The 14,209-nt window shown below is 35.5% G+C and overlaps 1 protein-coding gene across 2 annotated transcripts in view; it reads right to left on the bottom strand.

Moving 5' to 3' along the window:
- LOC106130787 (neuropeptide F receptor) overlaps positions 1 to 14,209 on the bottom strand; it is a 48,940-nt gene that overhangs the window by 7,578 nt on the left and 27,153 nt on the right. For both annotated transcript variants that reach the window (XM_013329715.2, XM_013329716.2), the window contains exons 2-3: positions 5,178 to 5,381; positions 3,122 to 3,355 (exon numbers count right to left, since the gene is read on the bottom strand). In XM_013329715.2, the coding sequence (XP_013185169.1) occupies positions 3,122 to 3,355; positions 5,178 to 5,381 (438 nt within the window). The remainder of the gene's footprint in view (positions 1 to 3,121; positions 3,356 to 5,177; positions 5,382 to 14,209) is intronic.

Below are 14,209 nucleotides of genomic sequence, written 5' to 3'. Positions count from 1 at the left end.
TAAGCTTACAAACTTGGGATTCTTTTTTAGGCGATGGGCTAGCAACCTCTACCTATTTGTATCTTAATTTTATCATTAAGTCAAATAGCTGAACGTAGCGTATCAGGCTTTTTAAGACTTGGCTCTGTCTATCCCACAAGGGATATAGACGTGACCATATGTATGTATGCTGATTTTGTTGCTTTTTTTTTCTTTTTGTAGATGGCGTTAAATTCATCTTCAGCAACCTATAAAAAAATCTTGGTCCGTCCCAATAATGCGTAATTATATCATTAAAACTTGAGATATTTTTAATATTTTTTATTCGTGAGAAATGAAAGGCATCAGCCCACGTTTTTAACCTGATTGAGTGTGGGAGTAATGTGGTAGCTATTCTTGTTTTCCCGCCATTTTTGTGAAAAAAAAATAGAAGGATTTAAAATCCACGAATAGATTTATTTTGCAACTAACAATGACAATTTGCCGTGTGGTTTCCGACACTTTAGAATAGCACCATTCCATATCTTTCCAATGGCGTCGTAAAAGGCGACTAAGGGAAAGGCTAATAAACTTATGATTCATCTCGTAAGATAGCCACCTGTCACTATTTGATTTTTTTAGCTCAGTATGGCTTTTTAGTCTTTTCAATACTATACAAATTTGGGGGGCTGGTCGTATACCACACATCCGTTTTTATACATATAACTGATGATTAATGTCTGTAATTTAATGATATTGGCAAAAAAAAATATATTTCTATACAAGACTAGCGGAAGCCAAAATTTTGTATTTTTAAGGATTTCTGTCTGAATTTATATGTTTGTTATTTATTGTTGTTGACTTTATTTGTTGTTATCGAAAACTACTGTTCTGATTTGAATGCGATTTTCTCTTATGTCTCAGGCTTGGTCCAACTTAGAAACTAATACAAAAAAAAAATGATTTTTTTTTAATGTTCTATTTTAAAGTGCCAGTCACAACACGGCACAATTACGGGTATTATAACAATACATACATACATATGGTCACGTCTATATCCCTTGCGGAGAAGACAGAGCCAACAGTCTCGAAAAGATTGAAAGGCCACGTTCAACTGTATGGCTTCATGTTGGAATTGAGATTCAAATATTGACAGGTTGCTCGCCCATCACCTACAAGGAATCTCAAATTCATAAGTCTATATTTACGATATCCACGGGAAAGATATGGAGTGGTTCAATTCTAAAATGCTGGTAACCACACGGAATTGCTAAATTCGACACGCCGTTATATACAAATGTACGATATACTCTTTCTTCGACACGCCGCCGTTATATACAAATGAACGATATACTCTTTCTTCGACACGCCGCCGTTATATACAAATGAACGATATACTCTTTCTTCGACACGCCGCCGTTATATACAAATGTACGATATACTCTTTCTTCGACACGCCGCCGTTATATACAAATGTACGATATACTCTTTCTTCGACACGCCGCCGTTATATACAAATGTATGATATACTCTTTCTTCGACACGCCGCCGTTATATACAAATGTACGATATACTCTTTCGATAGATTGCAATCAAGTAGTGTACATATCAGATATGGTTAGTGTCAGGCGGCGGCAGGCAGTCGATCGTAAAACCTGTCCAAATCAGCATAACCACGGAATTATTCATAGGACCGTGTAGTTTCGTTGTTCGTTGTTTTTTTCCAAAAGCAATACATACACACATATAAAGTAAATAAATAAATATATACGGGACAAATTACACTGATTGAGTTAGCCTCGAAGTAAGTTCGAGACTTGTGTTACGAGATACTAACTCAACGATACTATATTTTATAATAAATACTTATATAGATAAACATCCAAGACCCAGACGCCAATCAGAAAAAGTTCTTTTTTCATCACGCCCTGGCCGGGATTCGAACCCGGGACCTCCGGTGTCACAGACAAGCGCACTACCGCTGCGCCACAGAGGCCGTCGAAATCAACAGAGCCAACAGTCTTGAAAAGTCTGAATGGCCACGTTCAAAAGCGACAGCAAGGAAATATACTAAGAACAGGATGAATATAACAAAGTTCCATCTCCAAAATGGTCCATCTCATTATATACCGAATCATATGTATACTAATTTGTTTGTTTGAACGCACTAATCTCAGGAACTACTGGTTCGAATTGAAAAATTCTTTTTGTGATGAATAGACCATTTATCGTGGAAGCTTTTAGGCTATATAACATCACGCTGCAACTGTAAGGAGCGAAGTAGTAAGTAATGGTAAAAAAAAAAAAGGGGAAAATTATTCATCCTTGAGGGCTTCAATGATGTCCAAAATAACTACTCCACATGGACAAAGTCGCGGACACAGCTATTCATTTAATATAATACCACTTTATTGAGAAGTTCTTTAAACGGATCCAAATAGACTTCTACCTCCTGGCTTTAGTCCCGATTGCATCCTCACCATTCAGAAGAGGAGCCTGGGGTAAGCCCTTGATCATGGATTGGGTGAGTCAAGTTTTCACTCGAAGCGATTCCCGTGCCGTGTGGTTCCCGGCACCAATACAAAAAAAGAATAGGACCACTCCATCTCTTTGCCATGGATGTCGTAAAAGGCGACTAAGGGATAGGCTTATAAAATTGCGATCCTTTTTTTAGGCGATGGGCTAGCAACCTGTCACTATTTGGATCTCAATTCCATCATTAAGCCGAGCAGCTGAACGTGGCCATTCAGTCTTTTCGGGACTATTGGCTCTGTCTACCCCGTAAGGGATATAGACCTGACTATATGTATGTATGTATGTATGGATATACATCCAGTTCTCGTGTAATTTTCGAAAATCTTGAATTCATTTGTATGTTCGTTTGTAAATACTTTATTGTGCATAAAAAAAAATTAAGAAGTACATAAAAAGACATTAAAAGTAATAATGCACAAGGTCGGACTTATCCCTATGAGGGATTTCTTCCAGACAACCAGGTAACTCAAAGAAACATATCAAGTTAAAGGATGGTTAAGGTAAAAAGGTGAATACACTATAAAAAAAAATCATACATAAGTAAGTATTCATTTGTAGATGGCACTAATTTCTCGCGGGCGAAGTTGCGGGTTAAAGCTGGTGTAGTATAAATAAACAAATACCTCACCTGGTACCTATCCAAAGCAATAGCTGTGATCGTTATAGTTGAAACAAAAATGGAAGTCGCCTGGATGGCTCCACACGCCTTACAAAGGCTGGGCCAGTCGGGCAGCGGCCAGTGCTTCGTCAACAGCTCCAATACAGTCAAAGGGGTCCCGACCACGCACACCAGGGTGTCGGAAACAGCTAGGTTGACTATGAACATGTTTCTCGCTGTCCGCATAGCCGGTTTTCTAACTACCTGCAAAAGAAAATTTTTTACATACATACATATGGTCACGTCTATTGGTGCCGGGAACCACACGGCAGTGCCGGGAACCACACGGCAGTGCCAGGAACTACACGAAAGAAAATTTTTGTTACCTACAACCAAAGATTTAGGAATAGTTTTAGAACTATGAAAATTGGTAAAGGCCCAAGCACACCAAAAGCAGGTCAGTCTGCGTGTGTTATTATATTGACATGAAACGGGGCAGCGCGAGTAAAACGGCGTCGCGCGTGCCTTACTATACGAGGGCCGAAGTGCTAGTACATTTTGGAAGCGGCCGAAAAGAATTTGAACTTGGAACCCCAGTGTGACGAGTTCGAAGTATTTCTTTTATTACAACACGGCAAGGACTTTAAACTGCGTTTGGTGTGCCCGGGCCTTATGGACTGATGAATAAAAGGTCGCAACTGATGGTTGTGATTGTTGACTAACGTTTTATTAATTTAGCTTTACGACTGTGTAGAAATCTGCTAAATTGTATTTTATTCTCCTAAATACATAGAAGCGTCTCTTCCCACACAGATTCTAAGCGTCAAGGAAGAGGTTTATATATTTCAATTTTTCTTTTAAGCGATGGGCTAGCATTCTGCTATTATCGTTAAATCCTAATCCCATCATTTAGTAATCATACATACACATAATCACGTCTATTTCCCTTTCGGGGTAGACAGAGCCAATAGTCTTGAAAATACTGATAGGCCACGTTCAGCTGTTTGGCTTAATGATAAAATTAAGATTCAAATAGTGACAGGTTGCTAGCCCATCGCCTAAAAGAAGGATCCCATTTTAATTAATCATTTGACATAATGCCTTGACAAACCTTAGTTCCGTTGATCCCATTCCTTTATCTTATTAGTCTCGAATTTCCATTGGGAAGCTCAACCCGTGTAATTTGTACCGTATATGCGTAGGATTTATTCTTTTTGTATAGCACAGAATAATCTGTCCTTACAATCAAGCGAAACTTGTATTCAACGCTGTAATGAGAGCCATTATTGTAGCGTAAAAGGAGTTTCTGTAGAACATTCCACAGCATACAAAGGACTGACATTAAAATGCCTTGGAGCCGGGTTATTTTGTAGTGTTTATTTATATAGACAATTTACGTTTGTTTTGTATATGTTCCTGCTGACCATAGGCCCGGTTATATACTTTCTGGCTTGGAACTGGGCTTTGTTAAGACGACCCTGGATTAGGTCAATCATTGGATTATGATAAAAGCTGCGCTGTTCCCTTAGTCGCCGCTATTAGTATTGTTTTGGATAGTTAATATCTCAGTTTAGTTATAGACTGAATTTGGAAGAAGCCCAAGTAATAAAAACGATCGTAGCAACTAGTAAACTTTGCCAATCTCTTGGAGCAGTAGCGTGTTCATAAATATTAATGTTAAGCAAGCCCAAAGTAAGTTCAAGACTTGTATTATTAGAATTCTTAACAGCACCCAGATTCTATTTTCTAGACTGTAGCGAGAGCGATGATTCAGTCTCGACCGCTACTAAAGGGAAGATCTTCCGCCAGGCTAGGTATTATGCCATATATCTGTGGAACCTTTGCTTGCGCGATTTAGACTCTTTACTGTTATTGGCTGCGATAGCGTCACGTGATTGGCTGTTGTGAATTGTGGCGTAGAGATGTCGCCACTTGTGACGACATCTCTAATGAGAAATGAGGATGTATGTATGAGGATGGATAAATAACGTCAAGAAGAAGTAGACAACATCCAATGAATAAAAAAATCATCATGACCTAACGTGGATCGAACTCGGAGGCAAGAACACTACATACGTATACTTACAGAAATAACAACTAAGACATTCCCACACAAGCCGATGACGATGAGCAGAACATAGAAAGTCAGGAGTATGGCCTGTGTGGTGTCATCGACCTTTCTGTTCTGTGAGAACTTCTCGTAAAGGTCGGGGTCACGGACTTTTCTGGCATTTTCGATGATCCATTGTGCTGATGCGTTCAGGGTTAGGTTGAGGGCCGGGTCCAACATCTGGAACAAGGAAGGATACATCTTATACTTATAGTTTACAACTTGGGGATTTTCAAGGCAAGTGTGAAACGGCATTATTTGAGCTTACGTGCACCACCTAAGGCCTCTTATGCTTACTACTAGGCCGATTTTGGACAAACGCACTTAAATGATTATGGAAAAAGAATCTCATTTACTGAAGTACTACTAGCACAATATATACTTACTCATGCTAACTTTTTATATTAAAAATGCGAAATTGAGTTTATTTATTTGTTACCTCTTCACGGGCTTTCTACTGAATTCTTCTTAAAATATCACGTAGGTATGTATAATTAAGAATCCGGAGAAGGTCATACGGTACCTTTAATCTCGGTAAAAACTTTAGATCCTGTAATATTTGCAAAAAAATTGTATTCTTTCTTAGGTGGCGTTGAATTCGTTGTTTTTTTGTTGGTCCTAATTTTTTCGCTTTTTCGCTAGATGGCGTTAACTTAATATAAACTTAAATTCGTCGTTGCGATAAATTAAAGGTATTATTTCCATCTTTAGTAAATTATACGTGTAAACAGCTTAACTATACCTACGTCCCTTACTTTTACTTATGTGACGAAAATGTTTTATGAAGGCATGTCTAATTATGCATTTGTGATGAATAGGCATCTTTCTTTTCCTCCTTAGTAATTCAATAACACAGAGCAACTAACACCCTGGGGCCTTCTTTTCATTGCTCTGTGGTCAATAAGGGAAACGAAACGCGCTCAGAATGTTAAGTATCTTTGAATGTTATTACTTGCCCTAATTGCCTACTTCTACTGAATTATCTAAGGCCTGACATTGACAAAGTGGTAGTGATAGATAAAGTATTAGAATGCTTTAAGAGGGAATAGGGTTTGGTTTAATTAGTCTTTGTTTTATATTCAAAAGTAAAGTCAGATAGATGTAAATTAATTTAGATGCTAACCGAATTTCTGCCGGTGGAAATTGTATTCTGAGTGCGAAATTATAACAGCTGCTCTGTCCTAGAGGTTAGTGTCCAAACTAATTTATATCTGTCTGAAAAAAATAGCGAATCCATACTGAAATATATAAGTACTAAGAGATAGGCTGGTAACCTGTAACTATTTTAATTTCAATTGTATCATTAAGCCGAACTATCGGTCTTTTTAAGACTGTTGGCTCAGTCTAAGCCACAAGGGATATAGACGTTTTTGATTAAAATTTGGAGTTATGTAACTTGGAAATTGTATTATCATAATGAGTTATATGTAGAAATTCTTTAGCTAGTCTTTGATAAACTTACACTTTGCACCAGCCAATAAAGACTGTGGACACTTGTAGAATTTCAATGTGTCGGAGACCGTTATTGAGATATAGTGTGAATGGGGTTTAAGGTGATTTGAAAATAGCACGAGGTGAAAATAAAGTAATTTTTTATATCACATACATACATAAAATCTCTTTCCCGGAAGTAGGCAGAGACTACCTCTTTCCACTTGCCACGATCTCTGCATACTTCCTTCGCTTCATCCACATTCATAACTCTCTTCATGCAAGCTCGGCGGTTTCGGGTACTTTTGACCTGACCCTTTACCAGGACGTACTTAATTTGATCAAGATACGTTCGTCTAGGTCTTCCCACTCCAACCTTTCCCTCCACACTCTCCTTGTATATCTGCTTAGTCAACCTGCTTTCATTCATCATCTCCACATGACCGAACCATCTTAACATACCCTTTTCTATTCCTGTAACTACATCTTCTATCACATCACAACATTCCTCATTCATTTTTTTCACATTACCGATATTTTCTTAAAGACGAACTAGTCGATTCAGAATCATAATGATAATTGTTATACCAAATTTAAGGTTCGTTCTCGTACCAATGTCGTGTGGTTTCCGGGACTTTAGAAAAGACCACTTCATTTCGTTCCCATGGCAGTTTTTATCGCGCGAAACAATATCGCTGTTTCGCTTTTTATTATGACGTGAAGCGAGACAGCGCTAGTGTTAGAGCATTATGGCGGCCGCCATGCTGCTGATGGTTAAGAAGAGTTTTTATTTCTTTCATTTCCTATTATACTATTCTCATGCCGTGTGGTTCCCGGCACCAATACAAAAAAGAATTGGACCACTCCATCTCTTTCCCATGGATGTCGTAAAAGGCGACTAAGGGGTAGGCTTACAAATTTGGGATTCTTTTTTAGGCGATGCGCTAGCAACCTGTCACTATTCGAATCTCAATTCTATCATTAAGCCAAATAGCTGAATGTGGCCATTAAGTCTTTTAAAGACTGTTGGCTCTGTCTATCCCGCAAGGGATATAGACGTGACCATATGAATGTATGTATTATTCTCATAGGCATATTTAAAGTAATTTTCTTTGACGGTCCCTTCATTGCATTGCACTTATTATACCATTTTACTGGTAATATTTTATTTCTTTCTTTCTTCCCTGCCACGAATAAATGTCCTCATTTTATAGGTTAGTCAATCAGACAATTTTAGAGTGGTTATAGTTAAAAAACGGGCATGCCATATGAACAAATCGTCCTAGTTTAAAATCGCAGATATACAGGTTTATTTTGAGTCGCGAGGGTATTTACTATAAGCCTTCACAATTTCGTTAATCACAGCACCTATTTATTTATGTATAATTATTGTTTATTTATTTTCGTTTTTATGTATGTTTATTTTAATTATAATATTTTGCATTTATATTTAGTTAGGTTGACAAGTAGATACCTAATGCTTCTAGCATTAAGGCCGCCAATTGTGATATAATTCAAATTCTTAATTTTTATCATTATTATAGGATACTTCATAACGCTTAATAATTGTCAAATATTTTGGTTTCACAACATTGGTTAACGTCAAATAAATTATTTAAAACTAAGTTTACTGCCGCTTCCAAGGCGTCAGTGCAGAAGAAGCGGTAACAAACTGCACTGCAGCATTTTCTTCAACTTATACATTTGTATGTTGTATATTAAAGTTTAAATAAATAAACAAATGATAAACAGAGCAAAGGAATGGCAGCCATTTTCGTAAGGACCTTATAAAGGCCAAATTTAATGGAAAAGGAATAAATTCTGTGTTTAATTTTGTGAATTCCAATTAGGTCGACAAAATAAACATAAACTGAACCATTTGAATGAGGTAATTTTTTTGGCAATTTGTGAATGGCCAAGTGATTTAATTAATTAGGTACGGTTTTATTATAATGAAAACATACTGTCGAACAATATTTTTTTTCAGTATACTTGTATGTAGGTATACTATATTTATATATATATATTATACATACGAGATATAATATTATACTATACTATATTTCAGTATACATGTTAATTTAATGTTTAGCTTAATGATAGAATTGATATTCAAATAGAGGCAGGTTGCTAGCCCATTGATAAGCGTTTCCTTGCATCAACTTTTACAATCTGCACTGTAAGACAAGCAAGATTTCATGGAAGCACGGAAGGATCTTTTGATAAATAAAATTGAGTTATTTTCTATCAATTTAAAAACAGTATTCAACGATTCGATTTATAATAATAAAAAACCCACTTAAGTTTTGCTAATCAAAATAACTCACGAAATCTGTAAATAATAAAAACAGGAATGTAATAGGTATAGCGTTTCGTGAATTCGAGGAATCTCAATAAAAAGGGACAAAGGGCAAACTTTAGTACTTCGACAATGTTAAGAATCGCCCGAATTTGAGTGGAACGGAATTCAGTAAAGTGTTGAATACACTAGACAACTGATTTCGAAAATATTTAGCAAGCTAATAATATCTATAAACAAATATACAGTCACGTCTTCATCCCTCGTGGGGTAGACAGAGCCAACAGACTTGAAGAGATTGTTTGGCCGCGTTCAGCTATTTGGCTTAATGATAGAATTGAGATTCAAATAGTGACAGGTTGCTAGTACATCGACTAAAAAAAGTAACCCAAGTTTGTAACCCAAGTGTGTTCTTTGGATTTTTTTGTAGATTCTACAGTCCACGTTTTACGAATAAGTAACAAAAATTTCACATTGAAAATGCCAACTTACTCAGGCCTGGCCTCGAAAAAAATATTAAAAAAACATATCCATAGAAAAATGAGCTGTATTCACTGAAAATTCTTTGTATGGTTGATAAAAATTGCTTGAAAACCCGTCTCATTGTTAGTTTTTCGATTCATTTTTCGCTCGGCCTCATAGAAGGCCTAGGGATTAAGCCTGATGTTCTAAATACGAAAGGAATGTAGTAGTAAAAATATTAAAAAAACATATCCATAGAAAAATGAGCTGTATTCACTGAAAATTCTTTGTATGGTTGATAAAAATTGCTTGAAAACCCGTCTCATTGTTAGTTTTTCGATTCATTTTTCGCTCGGCCTCATAGAAGGCCTAGGGATTAAGCCTGATGTTCTAAATACGAAAGGAATGTAGGTTTTGTGAGACGAAATAATTAGCCGGATTTTGAATGACCTGTATGGCGCTTGTATTCTTGCTTCTGACATAAAGGTCCCGGGTTCGAGTTCCGGTCAGGTCATGATGGTGAAAAGAAAATAAAAAAATAAAAATGAAAAAATATTTATTAATTAACTTACAATATGGTAAATAACAAAAGTGTTTGAAGTCTCTTGTTAAGTATGTAATACCTACCTGTGTTAGGAGACTCCGGTCTTCCAAGGGTACAGAAAAAAGAATAATTCTTAAAAATTCAGAAAAAAGAACTTTTAAGAATTAGTCTGGGACTTAAGTGTTTATATATTAATAAAAAAATAAAGTGTCGGTGAATAAGTATCTCATAGAACACAAGTCTCGAATTTACTTTGGAGTTAACTCAATCTGTGTAATTTTATTCGAACTTGTAACACAAATGCTAAGCAGGTTGGTACACACACATAGTATAAAATTGTGTCCATACTACACAATGTTGGGCTCATTAAGCCTATTAAAAATTTAAATTTATAGCAAAGAGGGATAATACACCTCTCTTCCTTCTATATGAGTAAAGTAAACAAAAGAGGAAATGTATGGGTTTAATACTCTTGTTCCATATTGAACACGGTTTACTTTCGCCACATTTAATACATTATTTATTTAATTAATCTTAACTGCACAAATTCACTGCATAAATTACTGTGTAGCACGATTGGCGGACTTAATATACATATACTAAAATTGCGTTCATAATAATTCTCTAGATAGATAGAACCATATACACTGGTTCCATTGTAAAGTAATGGAAACCACACGGCACATTTAGTATGTATGAATAACTTTCACAAAAAGTTAATGATCATAAGTAGCCAAAATATGGCAAATAAGTACTGTAGCGAAATAGGAACGCGCTAAAATTGATAGGCAGCTGGTTTGGGACACAATATAGGTAGATAAAGTGAATTATAGCACCCAGCGAAATAGGCTTTAGTCGTAAAGTGTGACGTCAAACTGCAAGTTATTCGTAATATGGAGCGATAAAGTTTTAGTTTTACTGCTAGCCTTTTCATTTTACCCGTATTATATACCACACGGCACCCGTATAAAGTATAAAGTACTTACATTTCCGTATGCGGGTTAAGAAGTTAATTCGTATAAGACGTAATTTGAGGTTTTCTATAAACTTTGAGAAAAATATGGGAATGATAACGGAATAGGATAATTTTCTAGAATACTTAATTAATGATTACTTTAAAAGGTAAACTAAGTTTTTAGTCTAAGATACTCTTTCGGGAAACAAACGTGATTTTATTTCGTTCTTTTGTTATAGTAATCATAGTTATACTACGGGTTTAAATGTTCATATCAAATTTAAAAATGACAGAAGTTTTTAATTACTTTATTCATTATTCCTAAGATTAATCTGAGATTTTATTGGTAGTTCTGAGAATAAAAATAGAAATAAAACTAACGGTGCTCAAGTAATGTGGTTCATCTAATAAATGTATTCTAGGAATACTCTTGCACCCACGTAATCTAGATTTCCATATAACAAATTTATTAAGATTGGAAAATTTACTTCAGAATAACGCAATTTTATGTTAGTTTTTTTCTTGCTCTGCGCCAACGCCAATCTCCTGTTTGGTTTCCTTTTACCCAAAGGTTGACTGGAAGAGATTGCATTAGCGATAAGTCCGCCTTTGTACCGTCTCTGTCTGATTTGTGCTGCTTTGTATATTTCACTCTTATGGTGCAATAAAGAGTTTTATCTATCTATCTTTTTTAAGAATAGCTTCCATAGTGATGTGGTAGCGAACAAAAACAATCTCAGTGTGTGTTAGCTGCTTCTCTGCCCGAGCAGACTGAAGAAGTCAATAAAGGGAAAGAATAATAAAATTCTTATTTTAAACGATGGGCTAGCAACCTGTCAGTATCTGAATCTTCATAGCATCATTAAGTCATCGGTCATAGAGACTGTCGGCTCTAACTGCGCCGTAAATGACAAAGTCGTTTATTTGGCTACTTAGTCTGTGAAATCACTTAACTAATCAAAACACCCGCTTCCTAATGGAAGCGAAGCGCAAACTCTATTAGTACCCCTGCTACGATATAGGTGGCGCTGCCGTTACATGCGGTACCTCTGGTAATAGCCGCCATTCACTCAGTCGTATCGACGTAGTCGAATTATGTACGGTCAGCGGGGAAAGTTTAAATTCATTATCACATCTACCCGAAAATCAAATAAATTATTATTTATAAATGCGATAGTTAGTTTATTTTAAACATTGAACTGATGAAGCTTCACGAGTCATATAAAGATTATATACGGGACGACGGGAAGGGAACAACGAACGAACTTTAAGAACGCGGGCGAAGCTGTAGGTGAAAGCTAGTCTATTAAAACAAAAATCTTTAGTTTATATATATTCTTAAAATCAAACCACCACTATCTAAAAACAAAGAGTTTAATTTTCTTGGTCGCGTGATCAGACATTCCCTTTGTATTATTAAACAAATAGTTTATTGACCTTTTACGTTGAACCTACTTCCGAAATTGGAAACCTCATAGGAAACGTGCTTGATAATGATAATATTCACGTATATATAAATTATTACAACAAAATAGTTTACTGCCCTATTCAAGTAAATTTCCTTTTAGTTATTCAATAGTTGATTGGAAGAAATTCCTTAATAAGATAATTCAACCTTGATATGCTTTGTCTTACCAATTTATAGTATTTTAGTGTTCTTTCGTATGTACAATAAAGATATTACAAACAAACAAAGAGTTTAATTCAATTAGTCTTGTAAGTCAGACTAACATGCTGACGCTACAGAACAGTTAGAACCATATTCACTTTATAGCTTGTCAAGATGCCAACGATGTATGTTTCGTTTTAATGCGCTTCACCGATCATTTCAGCGAATTATGGGCCTTCCAGCGGTGAAACGAAACGTATTCATGATTCTTTGAGCTAATCGTTGACCTACTTAACTAAATAATATTATGTTAATTGTCGAAAAAGGTGATTGACGTATCTCGTGACCGGAGGACTGCAAATTATCTGGTTCAGAGAATCAGCATTGCCATTTTTGAATGGCAATGCAGCCAGCCTTCTGGGCACACTCCCGCAAGTTGATGCTTTGTACTGGACTGTACAATTTATAAATTTAATTTGAGTTTAATTTTATTTTTCCAAAATGTTATATTAAGTGGATATTATTTTATATTTATTATTTATCCTAATATATATAAAAAGTGCCATTGAAATGACAGTAGCTTTCAAAAAAGTACAAATAAAACATTAAAATAAATAATATAACTATTTCTTAAAATGAAGTCTTCGAAACATGTTCATCTAAAGGCATACTTGCTGAATCTCAACACTGCAGATTTAAGGTTAAACCTAATGACAATGTTACATTGTCTACTATTCTCCATTTAAGATATGCGAAGAATTTAGGACAGCGGACCCCAGACTTTGACCTGTTAAAAATAACTCTGTGTATTAATCCAAGAACTAATATTACTTTTTATCTCTATTAATGCTAGATAATCAAATATTGGAAAGAATATTGTTTGGAAAAAATTATGGCAATATTTTTTTAACCTCTGCTTGTGCTTCTTTATCCTTACCACCACAATGCTTCATCAAACTGTTACAAAAGTTCTTCAACAACTTGCTTCGTCAAATGATTAGATACAGATGTTTTAAGCAACATGCTTCGTCAAGAAAGGGAATCGTCAGCAACCAACTTTGTCAAAAATTTTACCTTTTCTTTATTGAAGTGAGTAAAAATAATCATGTAATAAAACCACTCAACCTCTAGTTGTTTCCCACAGAGCTTTCAAAGTAAATTAATGTCCATTTTTATTCATGAGAGAGTTAGTAGTTTAGTAGATAAAAGTATATTTATTGCGTTGTTTACGTACGAAATATTTTCTTTTGGGAAAAAAGTCATGTCATTTGTTATTATATTAAGGTTATTATAAAATAACTTATAAAATACATACATACATACATATAGTCACGTCTATATCCCTTACGGGGTAGACAGAGCCAATAGTCCAGAAAAGACTAAATGGCCACATTCAGCTGCTCGGCTTAATGATGGAATTGAGATCCAAATAGTGACAGGTTGCTAGCCCATCGCCAAAAAAAGAATCACAAGTATGTAAGCCTATCCCTTAGTCGCCTTTTACGACATCCATGGGAAAGAAATGGACTGGTTCTATTCTTTTTTGTATTGGTGCCGGGAACCACACGGAACTTATAAAATATATTGTATTAAGGTAATAATAAAATAACTGTATATATAAGATTTCAATTCTTCACGGAAGTCACTTAATTAATTCATTTTTTCTGTCTAAAATTACAGCTGTAGCTTAGTTAGTCTTTACCTATGC

The sequence above is a fragment of the Amyelois transitella genome, chromosome 23, assembly GCF_032362555.1.
Source record: "Amyelois transitella isolate CPQ chromosome 23, ilAmyTran1.1, whole genome shotgun sequence".
Lineage (NCBI taxonomy): Eukaryota > Metazoa > Arthropoda > Insecta > Lepidoptera > Pyralidae > Amyelois > Amyelois transitella.
This window is presented reverse-complemented; position numbering and strand designations above follow the sequence as displayed.